The sequence below is a fragment of the Molossus molossus genome, unplaced genomic scaffold (genome assembly GCF_014108415.1).
Source record: "Molossus molossus isolate mMolMol1 unplaced genomic scaffold, mMolMol1.p scaffold_m16_p_4, whole genome shotgun sequence".
In the NCBI taxonomy this organism is placed as follows: Eukaryota; Metazoa; Chordata; class Mammalia; order Chiroptera; family Molossidae; genus Molossus; species Molossus molossus.
The window spans coordinates 122,663,347-122,676,292 of NW_023425377.1; the positions used below are offsets into that span (position 1 = coordinate 122,663,347).

The 12,946-nt window shown below is 44.5% G+C and overlaps 1 protein-coding gene across 2 annotated transcripts in view; it reads right to left on the bottom strand.

Moving 5' to 3' along the window:
• The window catches only part of FAT4 (FAT atypical cadherin 4), a 152,468-nt gene that overhangs the window by 36,208 nt on the left and 103,314 nt on the right, over positions 1-12,946 (bottom strand). For both annotated transcript variants that reach the window (XM_036240897.1, XM_036240896.1), the window contains exon 7: positions 5,983-6,163. In XM_036240897.1, coding sequence (XP_036096790.1) covers positions 5,983-6,163 — 181 coding nt within the window. The remainder of the gene's footprint in view (positions 1-5,982; positions 6,164-12,946) is intronic.

Consider the following 12,946-nt stretch of genomic DNA (forward strand, 5'->3'; position numbering starts at 1 on the left):
TTTTTAGAGAAATAATAAACTGTTTGGGAGCCGCTATTTAAAAAAATAATAAAATAAAAGCAAAACTGGAGGCCAAAAATGATAGCAAAATAAAAAAGGAATAGAGAGGGTGTTTGTTTGAGAAATCATTTCAATGCTGATAAAGAACCTGGCATCACTCAGAGTTTTAGGGTCTCCTGACACCCCCGTGCCTAGATCAGGAGCGAATGTGAACCAAATGGGCTCTATCTCCTGGGCCAGAAGTGACTATAAAGTATAATCACTGCCCTTCCACAGTAGAGGCTATCTATTCCCCTGGTCAAACTAAAAATATCAGGGGTCTGTAAATGCATTCTTCTGTTTTGAATCCTCCCCTGAGGACATTTCTTCATTTATCTTCAGATAGAGTGGGAGGGAGAGAGAAGGAGAGAAAGGGAGAGAGAGAAACATCGATGTGAGAGGGACACATCGACTGGTTGCCTCCCGCACGACCCCAACCAGGGTCAGGGACAAACCGCAACCAAGGTACGTGCTCTTGGCTGGAATCAAACCCAATTCTCATTGGTCCTCGGGCCCACCCTCCAATCGCTGAGCCAAACTGGCCAGGGCTGTAAATGAATTCTTAAAGTCAGAAATTCAGCACTCGTAAAATACTCAAATCGCCTCACCTTTGGTAGAAAGTCTGCAGAAATCCGGATTATGAAAACTGTGTAACTTTATTCTGGGAAACCTAGTTTCTGTCGGTGGGTGTAGAAACCACCAAATAACTTACTAGGGAAAAGAAGTAATTCACAGTCCGCAGACTTTCTTACAACTTTACGATGGCAAGAGTCCAGGTTCGATCGATATGTGTTCCTTTAGGCATTCACAGATAAAAACTAGGATGAGGAAAACGCATGCAAATTTGGGTTTGGATATTTTGTATATAACAAGGCTGTGGAGTATTCGAAAGAACAATGTGTTGAACAGCAAATGTTGTGAGCTCTCATCCAGGCTCAAGTACATTATCCATAAAGGAGTCTTGTCCTGTAAATTCTTATTCTTTTTTTTTTTAATCCTCACCTGAGGACATTTTTTCATTTTTTGTTCAGATAGAGTGGGCGGGAGAGAGAGGAAGAGAGAGAGAGAGAAAAAAACATCGATGTGAAAGGGACACATCGAGTGGCTGCCACCCGCATGACCCAACCAGGGCCGGGGACAAACTGCAACTGAGGTACATGCCCTTAGCGGGAACCGAACCCAGGTCTCTCTGGACCGAAGGCCAATTCTCTAACCGCTGAGCCAAACCAGCCAGGGCTAAATTCTTATTCTTTATTTTATACTGTTGTACATGCTATGGTCCATAAGACTTTCTGTATAAAAGTAGGTGATATATTTACTACTTTAAAAAATTCAAGTCGTTAGCATGTGATTTTTTTTCTACACTTTTGATTCCAAAGTGTATCAAAAGTGTATTTTAAATATGAAGCATTCTGTAATATCGCATGATATCTATAATACCAGTTTCAAATACACTTATACTTAGAAGTTAAAAAGAAGAGAAAGAGAGAGAGAGAGACAGAAGAAACACCGGTGGTGAAATACGTGGATGGACCACGGAGATGATGTGCCCGGGTTCTCATCCTTCCGTGGAAATCTCTCCTGCTTCTCTGCTGCAAGTTCCTTTCTTTAAAAAGCATAAACTCTACCGGATTGTGCTGTGGCCTTAACACCCGAAGGTCTACGCTGTTCTTGAAGATCTGCAGCACCTGACCTGCCTGGTCTCCACACAAGGCTCCCCTCCCCTCAGAACAACCCGAACGGTTCGCTTGTGTGACTTGGCTACAGACGAGGATCCTGAATTTAAGGGAGACAGCAGAGCCCCACAAAGAAGCATGCCGTCTCAACGGTGGGTCTAGGGTTTGCGCTTGGTCTTTGCCTTCAGCAGGCACCTTCCCACTGCACTAGGTAAGGAAAACCCCACTGAGCCCGAGGGGTGCAGTGACGACAGGAAGGGCCGTGCCGCCCTGCTGAGGTCGCCAGCGCCTCTCGCTCACGCTGTGCCCAGGCACAGTTGTCTGTGCAAGGATTTCGTCCAAGGCAAATCAATGAATGTGGTCATCTAGTTTTCAGTTCCGGAATAAGAAAATATTGTTTCAAATTATTGGCATAAACCGAGATCATGGTTACCTGAAGTCTAAAACAATCGTTGCTGCGATTGTAAAACTAAAATATCCCCATTTGATTTATTTGAGATTTCTGCCTCTCCCTGAGATCTACTGGGGTCATAAGGCACCGTGCTGGAATACAGTGATTTGGGAATAGTTAAGAACTGTGCTTTGAACCACAGCTCAGTTGGGCATGAATTTAGAACTTATTCAGAGCACTAACATCCATCAAATCTCTCAAGCTTTCTAAGCCTTCTCTCCATCTATAGAGTGCTGATCACACATGTATCCCTTTCATTTGGTACATTTGAGTATTAAATGTAATTTCATATAATAAGCACTTGTCGTTATAATTGATACACGACAAGAGTTCAAAGTCTTGGCTTAAATAGACAGAGTATATATACATATATAATTATAATAATCTATTATCTATAAGATAAGTCCTCATCGATAGGTTCTTGGAAACTGGGACTTGAAGCAAAACAACAAATAAAAAAACAATTTTCCACAGGTAACTTGCTTAACTGTTTTCCACAGGTAAGCAAGAGTTAGGTTCCTAGAACATCTTAGTAATATTATAATGAAATGACACTGAACAAAACGATGTTCCTTGAGGACCTGCTGTGATGTACTGCAATCCATCTGCATATTTAGTTAAGTGGATAGACGGACTAACAGAGACATGGGTAAGTAGGTAAAATTTGTCCTCAAGCTGACACCCCAAAGGGAAGAAAGATATGCAGGAAAGTAAATACAAAACAAGGTGGTATGTCTAAGTGCTATGAAACTGTGCAGACCACCTTTGACTGGAATGAATAAAATAAAACCTGCCTTGGAGAAGGGTAAATTCGAGCTCCGTTTTGAGGGAGCTACCCATCTTGCAATAATGTTGAAGAGGGAGAAAAAGGTGTTTTAGGCAAGGACTCAGCAGAGTTTTTTTTCTACAAAGGTCTAGTTAGTAAACACTTTCAGCTTCACAGGCTGTTGGATCTCTGTTGCAATACACAGTTTCGTACAAAAGCTGCCTCAGACAACCCGTGCGTGGCTGGGTTGACCCTGCTGCACGACCACGTTACTGACAACAGCAAACACGGAGCGGAATTCGGCCTGCGGGCTGCGGAGCCCGGGTCTAGGATCCAGAAGGACTTGAACGAAGCCATAGGGCTGGGGGGAGCACAGACCCCTTTCCCAGGGGCAGAAGGCCATCCGGCGAGGCTGCCGGTCTGGCTGTATGTCGGGGATCTGGGCAGAGTGAGCTTGGAGGGTGCTCAGGCTGTTTACGCAGCGAGTGCACCAGGAGACAGCGCTACGACATTGCGGCAAACTGGAGGTCGCGGATGTTGAAGACGGGCTCGGTCCTTGTTCACGCTGAGCCACCGGATGCTCGAGCGGTTCCTGCAGCTGCCACTGCCCCACCATTCCCGGGTTCAGCCCTTGCTGCCTGCAAATCGCATCTTTCATGGACAGAGGAGCCTTCGTAGCGGGAAACGAGCCGTAGGGTTGCCGGGCTGAAGGCGCGTCAGCGGTGTCTCCCATTCGATGCAGAGAGAAATGTGAACGCTCCCTGGGTACGAAGGCCGATTCCCAACCCAGCCCAGCCCATGAAGGGCTTCTCCGATGCTGCCTTTGCACAACTCTGCCTGGGTCCCTGGGACCGCCTTGCCAAAAGGCCTCGCACCCCTGATGTGTCCATACACTGCTTCCCTGTCTCCCCACAGCCATCAGCTCCCTGGAGCTTCCCCTGATTCGCTCCGCTGCCCCAATGGTGCTGTTCGTCCGCCCTTCTGCTGCTTCAAGGACACTTGTTCTGAAGTGCTGTAATCACCAGATTAAAACATTTCCTCCTGCTTCGAACTGTTCTCCTCCTGGGATCTGGAGTACTTAATTCCTCCGAATTTAACCAAGTGCCTGGGGCATAGTAAGCTCCAGAATTAGCCAGTACAGTGTAGTCTGGAGATCGAAGGGATTAGCAACCAGAGTCAGGAAAGCACGTTAATTTTTATTGTAATAGTCCAGGCATGATGTAATTACGGGCTGCGCCGGGATCTTGGCAGGAGGGACGCACTGAGGAGAATGGGCGCCAGAGGCCCTAGAGAAGGAGAAACATGAGAACTTGTCCACTGACTAAGGGGGAGGGGTGACCCGAGCCATCCCGCGTGGATGAGGGCGAGGCCGCACCATCCAGGGAGAGCATTAGGCCAAGATGAGAAACAGAACAGTTTCAGGGTTCCTGATACGTTGTGTTTATGATGGCAACCAACGCCAGGTTGAGGTGAGTTCTAGAGAGTTATAAATATGGGTGGGGAGGTCTGGTCCGAGTTGACAGTACAAATACAGAGTTGTCTACATTTCCACATAGTGTTCTATGAGGCTGCAGCGATGGAAATAGGTGATTCTCAGTCTCTCTCTCAGGAAGAGAGAGAGAGAGAGAGAGAGAGAGAGAGAGAGAGAGAGAGAGGAATAGAAAAAATGGACTAAGGAAAAATGCTATGAGGCATGTCTAGATTACTCTGCAGAGAGAGAAGGAGGAGATTCAGAGGACAGATGAGAAGAAATGGCCAGAGACACAGAATGAGAAATAAGGAATCACATTTCACAGACGCTGAGGAGGAAAACAATGCAAAAAAAGCTAAAGGAGAATGAAGACTCAGAAAAAGTCACTGCGCTTGGTAAATTTCAGTAGGCTCTTCGGAGAGAGTCTCTTTTGGGTAAAGCAATGGAGAGAAAGCAGATGGAAAGATTTTTCAGGAAAAAAAAAATGGCTGGAGAAAATGTGAAGTGGTGACCTGCCCTCTCAAAAACATGGGAGAAAAAGGGAGCAACAGCAGAAGTACTGAAAAATATTAGACATACTAGAATCATGGATTTAACGCATGCATTTGGGTGCCAGGCACGACTCCGTTGCAGACAGTGTACAAGGAAGAGTGTGTTCAGAGCAGAGCAGCCCTGCCCGGTGTGGCTCAGTTGGCTGGGCGTCGCCCTGACACCAGGAGGCTGCCGGGGCGCCTGCCGGCCTGTGGGGTAGACCCTCCTTTTGCTTCCATCTCTGTGCCAATTAGCACCCAAAGGTCTCACTGGTTTCCCTCAGCAGCCTCTCTCGCACTCAGCGCTGCCTCCTCCAAACCAACCCAAATACAGATCAGTGTACACCGTTCCCGGTTTGGAATCAATAGTTGATCACCTAAAAATATCATTTAAAATCCGAATTCTTTACTATGACCTAAAGGTCCTTATGTGGCCCACATTATCTGTCCCCTGCCCACCTGCCTGACCCCTTCCTCACTCTGGTCAAGATTCACAAACCTCCCTACACACAGCAGGCTGACTGCCAGCCCACAGCCCCTCCATCCAGCCTACAGGCCACCCCCTCAGGGAGGCAGAAAGTCCCTTGTCGTTCTGTGGTGTACTCATCCTGCTTTGTTGTCAAAGCTGTCCTCGCTGTACGGAGTAATCTTACTGATTTTACATTTACATGTATATCGACTTGGACAAACGCAGGCCCAAAGTAAAAGGAGACCGTCTCGTTGGTCACTATTGCTATACTAGCGACCCCGTCAGTGTTTGTTAAACAGAAATACCTTGAGGCCTCCTACCCAGCTCGGTCACCTCTGCCAGCAGGAAGAGACGGATTCCTGCCAGTTTCTGACGTGAGATTTTAAATAGGAAATAAGTAACAAACAAAACAAATCATTCACGGGGCCATCGCCGGGCTCGGCTGGTTACCGGACAAGAGATGATCACAACAGGGTCTATGTGGATAGGGTGACATTTCTGGCGACATGAAGCATCACATTCACACAGTCCGAAGACCGGGGCTTAACGAGAAAACCGAAGTGTACACAGGAATGCTGACCTGATGACCGCGTTGGTGGACGCGTCCGCGTCCGAGGCGTTGACCAGCAGGACGTCCGTCCCCGTGGGCGCGTCTTCGGGAATCGCAGTGAAATACAGTTTGCTGGCGAAAGTGGGCACGTTGTCATTGACATCATCCACTATGACATTGATGGTTCCAGTCCCAGTCAGGGCCGGGGACCCTAGAGGGCAAACATACCAAGTCTTAATGTTCATGCATAACCAGAGCCGTGGCAGCTGGAACACGAGATGCAGACCGCACCACGGAAGAGAAGTTAGAAACCGCCTCGAGTTACTTTCTGAACAGAGACAAGCGATTCGTTTGTCATTTTCTGACCAAAGAAATCTGTTCCCTCGTGAACTAGCTTTTCAGCTCGTCCCTGGTGATGCTGCACAGAAGTTCCCGGGCACGGAGCACCAGGATGCCACGGGCACACCACAAGAGAGGCAGCCCGCATTTCTCTGACATCGCATCAGAATAACCCAAACCAGATTTGGAGAACACCCCTGGGCACCGACGAGCTGGCCCAGGACTGTAAACAAAGGCAGTGTCAGGAACTCTGTTCCTAGCTGTGACTATCGCTGTTACTGTCAAACGTTTCAGCCGGGTGCCTGAGGTCTTCAAATCCCCGTTACTGTGCTGACTGGTATTTGTTGGGGGGGGGGGGGGGCTTCCGGTTATATTTCAAAACGGTCATCTCCCACTTTCTGGAAATACGTTATGTCAGTGGGCTGACTTGGAATCACTTTCATTGCACTGATTTAATTTTTAACATGCATGTGAAGCAATTCATGTTTATTTCCTGTCCCGGCTCTGATATCCACACACAGTGAAAACCCGACATTTAACAGAACCTTGGACTCTGTCTGCATCATACAGAGTTGGCCGACTCTGATGGTGAAGGTCAGATGTCCCATTTGCTGAGATTCTGTGATTTGTCCCCAAATTCAAAGGCAAGTCCTCTGCCTTTAGTCGTGTTTTCAAAAACATTGGCAAACCTTCATTTCTGCGGGGCTCTGGACGGTGAGCCGGGACCTCAGCCCCCCGTGCCCCAGTGAAGTTCGTGGGCCAGCTGAAGACAACACTCTCCTCACAGATTTTTCATTTCTCACCAGGGACAGGTTAGAGCTAAAATAAATATTTTCAGGGGTATTATTGATGACCAATGCTGGGCCTCAATCTCTTAAATGTGTGTTTAATTATATACAATATGGCCAACTGGAGATTAATGATCTGAATTATGTTAGTATTTCTCCCACTGGTTGAATCAGAAACAAACTGAACGGAAGGATATCTGTGCCTCTGCGTGGGCAAAGGGAACGTCCCGGGGAGGAGAGGTGCGTGCTGGACTGAGAGAGGGGGTCACTCAACCGAGGCCCCAGACACAAAGGACGGGAGGGGGTGTTGCGCGCCTTCATCTCATGCGCTGACCCTGCATTCTGCTCTCTGAGTCTCAGTCTCCTCATCTGTCCAACGGGAATAGTGAGAACAGAACCTGCCCCAGAGAAGCCCCGGGGGGACGTACATGCCTAGGACACTGTTGCCGCATGGTTAACATGTGCCACCCTACGTGAGTCATGGTTCTTGGACTTGCTGTAAAAACAAGAAAAATGGAAAACTGCCCTAAACGTCCCTTTTTGGTCTAACAACTTGCTGTTGGCTGCCCCACAAAACTCTTGACTTGATGCTCTAATAATAGTTTTCAGGGAGACGCCCGCAGCCACCCTCTCCCCGAACGGTTCCCTCGCAGGAGAAGAGGTGAACATCCAGCTCTAGAACCTTCACGGCTCCGTGGAAGACACACGACTTGGAAATCCAAGCGTGCACACGCTTTCGATTTACAGCGAGAGTGTGAAGAAGACTCAACCATGTCCGAGATGCACTGCTTTCTAGCCGACGACGCTGCCCCTTGTCAGGGATGACCCAGGGACCGCCCGTGGAAGACGTGACCTTGCCACCCTCAAGGGGCTGATGACACATCTATGGAAAACCACATTCAGTGGTGACTGACTCACTTGGTCGGGAACTTGTGATTTTTTTCTTTGTCTAGGAACGGCATAAACATTGTTGGTGATGTGTTTTCTGAATTAGTAAGCAAAAAGGCAATTGTTTACCCAGGAAAATATCCAGCCAGTTCAATCTCGCCATCTTCATACCAGAGGACATTCTGTTTTCCCAGATCCTAGAAGCACACCAGTGACAAGAGAGGATTCTGCCCGGAGAAGCTGCCCAACGGGGATCCCACATCCATGGGGCGTCCCCCCCAAGCACAGAACGACCCGCGTCCCCTCCTCCCCCAGGAGCTGCCACAACCCACGCAATAAGCATGTGGGTTTCTCTCCCTCTCTTCCTCCCACTTGGAGGAGGGTCGACCCGAGGCACAGCCCCCCACCTCTGCCTCACCTTCTTGTCGCCTGTGCGCGAGCTGGTCTTTTATTCATTCATTTTTTTCAGCTGACAAGGAAAACCTAACAAAGGCATGGTTCTAAATATCTGAGTGTCTTACTGAGATTTAGCTAATCTCAAATCTGAACTCTGCCTGCAAGACTTTGTCACTTCCGTACTGGGGACAGGGCCAACCGCGCACCCCCTCCACCTCCCGCTTGTCCTGACGGCGAGGACTTGACGTCACTGCCCCTCAGCGTGAGGCACAAGACAAAGTCAGGGCAGGACGTGGGGCAGCCCCTGATCTCTAGGGAGCAGGTTGCCCTTCTGCAGGGCTCGCCACCGATAAAGGATGTCCCCTCCTCTGACGGCTGTGCGGGGACTTCCACTACTGTTTTCGACTGTTTGTCTCTCTGGAACCCATCTTCTTAACTGGGCGAAGGAATGGGCTGAGGTGCTCATGTTCCTGGTTCCCGACATTTACTGTTGGGGGTGTATCCCCTGTGCGGTGCCGCATGACATTTGTTATGACTCCACCTTCACTGCAGAACTTCCCAGTGGCTCCAGGCTGATCCATCCGGTGACTGTCGTCTCCTCTTGCAAGTTACCAAAGGACCCAATAGTCATATGTCAAAACCAGAAATCATAATCATTCTCTGTAAACTGAGCTCGTATATGTATATATAAATAGAAATATATATGTACATATACATGTATACATACACATTTATATATACCCATACGTGTATACACACATGTTCATAGATACATATCATTGTATATAGCATACTAAATATATATATATTTTATATATGTGTTACTCATTTAATATACAAAGCACATAGAGTATTATTTAATTTTTTAAATAGGAACTTGAGACAAAGAATTTAAGGAATTTATTTGCATTTGGCCAGAGTGGACAGAGAGAGAGCCAATTTTGAACTAAAAAAACAATCTCTTCTCTGTTCATTAGACTTCGATAATGCTATGCCACTCATGGAAGGTGTTTTACTTATTATTATTATTGCCAATGTACTTCTGCCGTATCCTCTACTAGATTGTGAGCTAATTGGGAGCAGGAATAATTCTATTTAACTCATCTCTCTATAAACCCATAATGCATTCCATTAGGCCCTGTCCTCAATCTATATTAACTTTTCCTTTGATTCTATATATGGGAATCTGGTCTCGTAACTACATGGCTCAAAGTTCAAAGAGCTGAACACTTCTGGAAATACACATCTGGGAATCCAGCCCTTAGCCTAAGCCTGGAGTCAGAGAACAAGACTGCAGACAAAGGTCAACATTTTGGAGATAGTTGACTACTTATAAACAGAGGGTCCCAATTAATCCTGAATCCCATGAGAAGAATCTGAATACCGGGGTCCAATGCTGAGCTTGGATAGAGCTGATAATGATGAATTATATAGGTAGTGGCGTAACAGGCAAGATTGTTCCATTTCATCTGGGACTATTTATGAGAACCAGATGCAGTCAGAAGAAAAAGAGGCAGGATGCAAATAGACTCCTGTGAGCCAACGACAGGGGTGGAAGATGCAAATGAAATAGAAGAAATAACTACTTCCCACCTCCTCTCTCCGAGGACATTGGAAATACAATTAAAGTCAGAAACTAAAATAACTTTTAAATTTTAGTTTATAAAATTATATATGCATGTATATATGTATACACTATATATAAATATAAACTGGATAGGAACCTTCCAAAATGTTTAGAACAAATAGCAAAGAATACATATGATTCTGAAGAGCACTTTTTAAGTGTTCAAAAATAAATCACACATATACAAATACACACAGGGAAAGACTGTTCACAGACTAATTTCCAGCTGGCCATGATATTGGGGGTAGTTCCAGGCTTTTGTCAGAGTCCAATTTTATATTCATGAATTTGACAAGTAATCAAACTATTACTGCCTTTTTTTCCTTCTTCTTTATTATTGATGTTAGAGAGAGAGGAAGGGAGAAGGAGAGAGAGAGAGAAACATCGATGAGAGAGAACATCAACTGGCTGCCTCCTGCATGCCCCCCACTGGGGATGGGGCCCACAGCCTGATATGTGTCCTCACTGGGAATCGAACTGGTGACCTCTTGGTGTATGGGTCAATGCACCACTGAGCCTCACCAGCCGGACTAGTATTGCCTTTTAATATTAGTGCCTTAATAAGCTCAAATACATCAATGAATAGAGGTCAAAAAATTTTCACATAACTGCTCTAACAGAAAACACGTCTTTAATAAATGTAACGAATGAGTTTAAATGACTCAAATTCAAACTGCAGGCAAATTACATGTTTTTATGTTAGCCCTCATAAGTGACACATACTTTCCTAAATCATGAAAAACTATTCGCAGAAATAGGATTTTTGCTTAACTGAAATCTGTAGCTTTGTAACAAGGCCGAGGTCATTCTAGACATCAAGCGTTTGGTGGATGGTCCCCCTGACTGGTTGTTCAGTTTAGTTTAGTTTAGTTTATTGTTGTAATAAAGTATTAGGTCCTTGTCCTGGCAGGTGTGGCTCAGTTGGCTGGGCATTATTCCAGGCACCAGAAGGTTGCCAGTTCGATTCCTGGTGCAGGCACATGCCCAGGTGTGGGCTCAATCCCTGGTAGGCGGGTGTGCAGAAGGCAGCCAATCAACATTCCACTCCCACATCAGTGTTTCAATCTCGCATTGATGTTTCTCTCTCTCTCCCTCTCCCTTCCTCTCTCTAAAAAAATGTCAATAAAAACATATTTTTAAAAATAGTATTAGTTTCTTTTTTTCCCCATGAAATAAACATGTTTTTCTCTCCGTGTACGTACGCCATCCACTGAAAATGTACTGAAATTTAGCCATTCTATATTAACACTGAAGAGTATGTGGTTATCTTTACATTTGAATCTGGAAAATGTACAAAGCAAATAAGTATGGAATATTTTAAATATAACCAACAGTTTTTATTTTAAATATTCCATTTTATAATATAGTAGTTTATTACTGCTAATTAGTTCTACAAATATTTTATATACATTAGATATTATACACATTTAAGTAACACTTGACTGTTTAATTACTTCTGAAAGACTCTTTACCGCAATACTGTATGTCCTTAATATAAACTCTTATGTAAAATAGAGGTGACAAGTAAAGTTACATAAATTAGTGACGTTATGAAAATGACAGTGAAGGGCTGCACGGCAATGTGATCTGTGCGCTCAAAATGCTTTAAATGGTGCATTTTATGTGATGTGCATTTTACCACAATATTAAAAAGTTTCTAAACTAAAATATAATGTTAACTAAATATTTTATCCCCACCAAAAAAAAATAAATATATAAATGTCACAAGGAACTACTCTTTGGAAGACATTAACAAAAAAATTAACACATTGAAACTCTGAAATGTTAGCGGGTACCACCAAGTTCTAAGCATAACCTGCCTCCTGCCTACTTAGTGAAAATATCAAATTATATATTTATGGAATCCTTATCAAAATAGGCTACAAAAATGATAAAGTTTTAACAGGATAAAGTTAGTGGGTTTTTGAAAAAACTCTTCACTATGAGATCAAGTTATTTTCTATAATATTTAATATTTACCTTTTAGGTAATATAAACACTTTTAATATTGCAAATGATTCATTTCCATTTCAAAGTTGGATTTCTTTGGTATACACAGAGTTATAGCTTATATAAAGAGTAAAATGAAATTATTTTATCAACTTTTAAGTCTGTGCAACATAATGGCAATTCTAGGTCTTATTTAATAGAATTTTGGAAGTTAAATCTTTTATTGTATTTTTATCTGAATATACAAATAAAAGTCTATGTCGAAAATGTTTTTCCTACTAAAGAATAGCTGATTTAAAGAAAATAATTTAAATAAATGATTTATTATAATACTTATATCACTAATAGATATGGTACAAAGTCTTACTAGAAATAAGAGAAAGTAAAATAATCACCAGTTATCAACCAGAGAAACGAAGTTCTCATCGAAGACAAATCTTCTCTATTAAACAAAGCAAACTGGGCCCGCAGTGGAGGTGCTCCTGCAGAACTCCCCGGCAGACCAGAACCCAGCAGCGTCTGTGCTCAGCTCTCCCAGAAAAGCAGCCCTGGGTCAGCCAATTAGCACTTGCTTGCCCAGCACAAGTTACCCGACCTGCACCCAGCCTTGTCTTTGCTGCACTTAAGGAAAGTAGCCCTGTTTTCACCAATCAGCAAAAGCCTTAAGGAAAGTAGCCCTGTTTTCACCAATCAGCAAAAGCCTTAAGGAAAGTAGCCCTGTTTTCACCAATCAGCAAAAGCCTTAAGGAAAGTAGCCCTGTTTTCACCAATCAGCAAAAGCCTTAAGGAAAGTAGCCCTGTTTTCACCAATCAGCAAATGCTCAATACAGCCTCCTTGCTCCTGCTCACTGTGGTCAATGAAAACCTCTTGCGGCGTACAGCTCTTCAAAGCTCCTTCCTATCTGCTAACTTGGATAGACTGCTTGCATCATGAGTCACTGAATAAAAAGCCTCCTACATCATTTAATTGTGGAACATTTCTCTTTTACAGTTCCACTGGAAATAA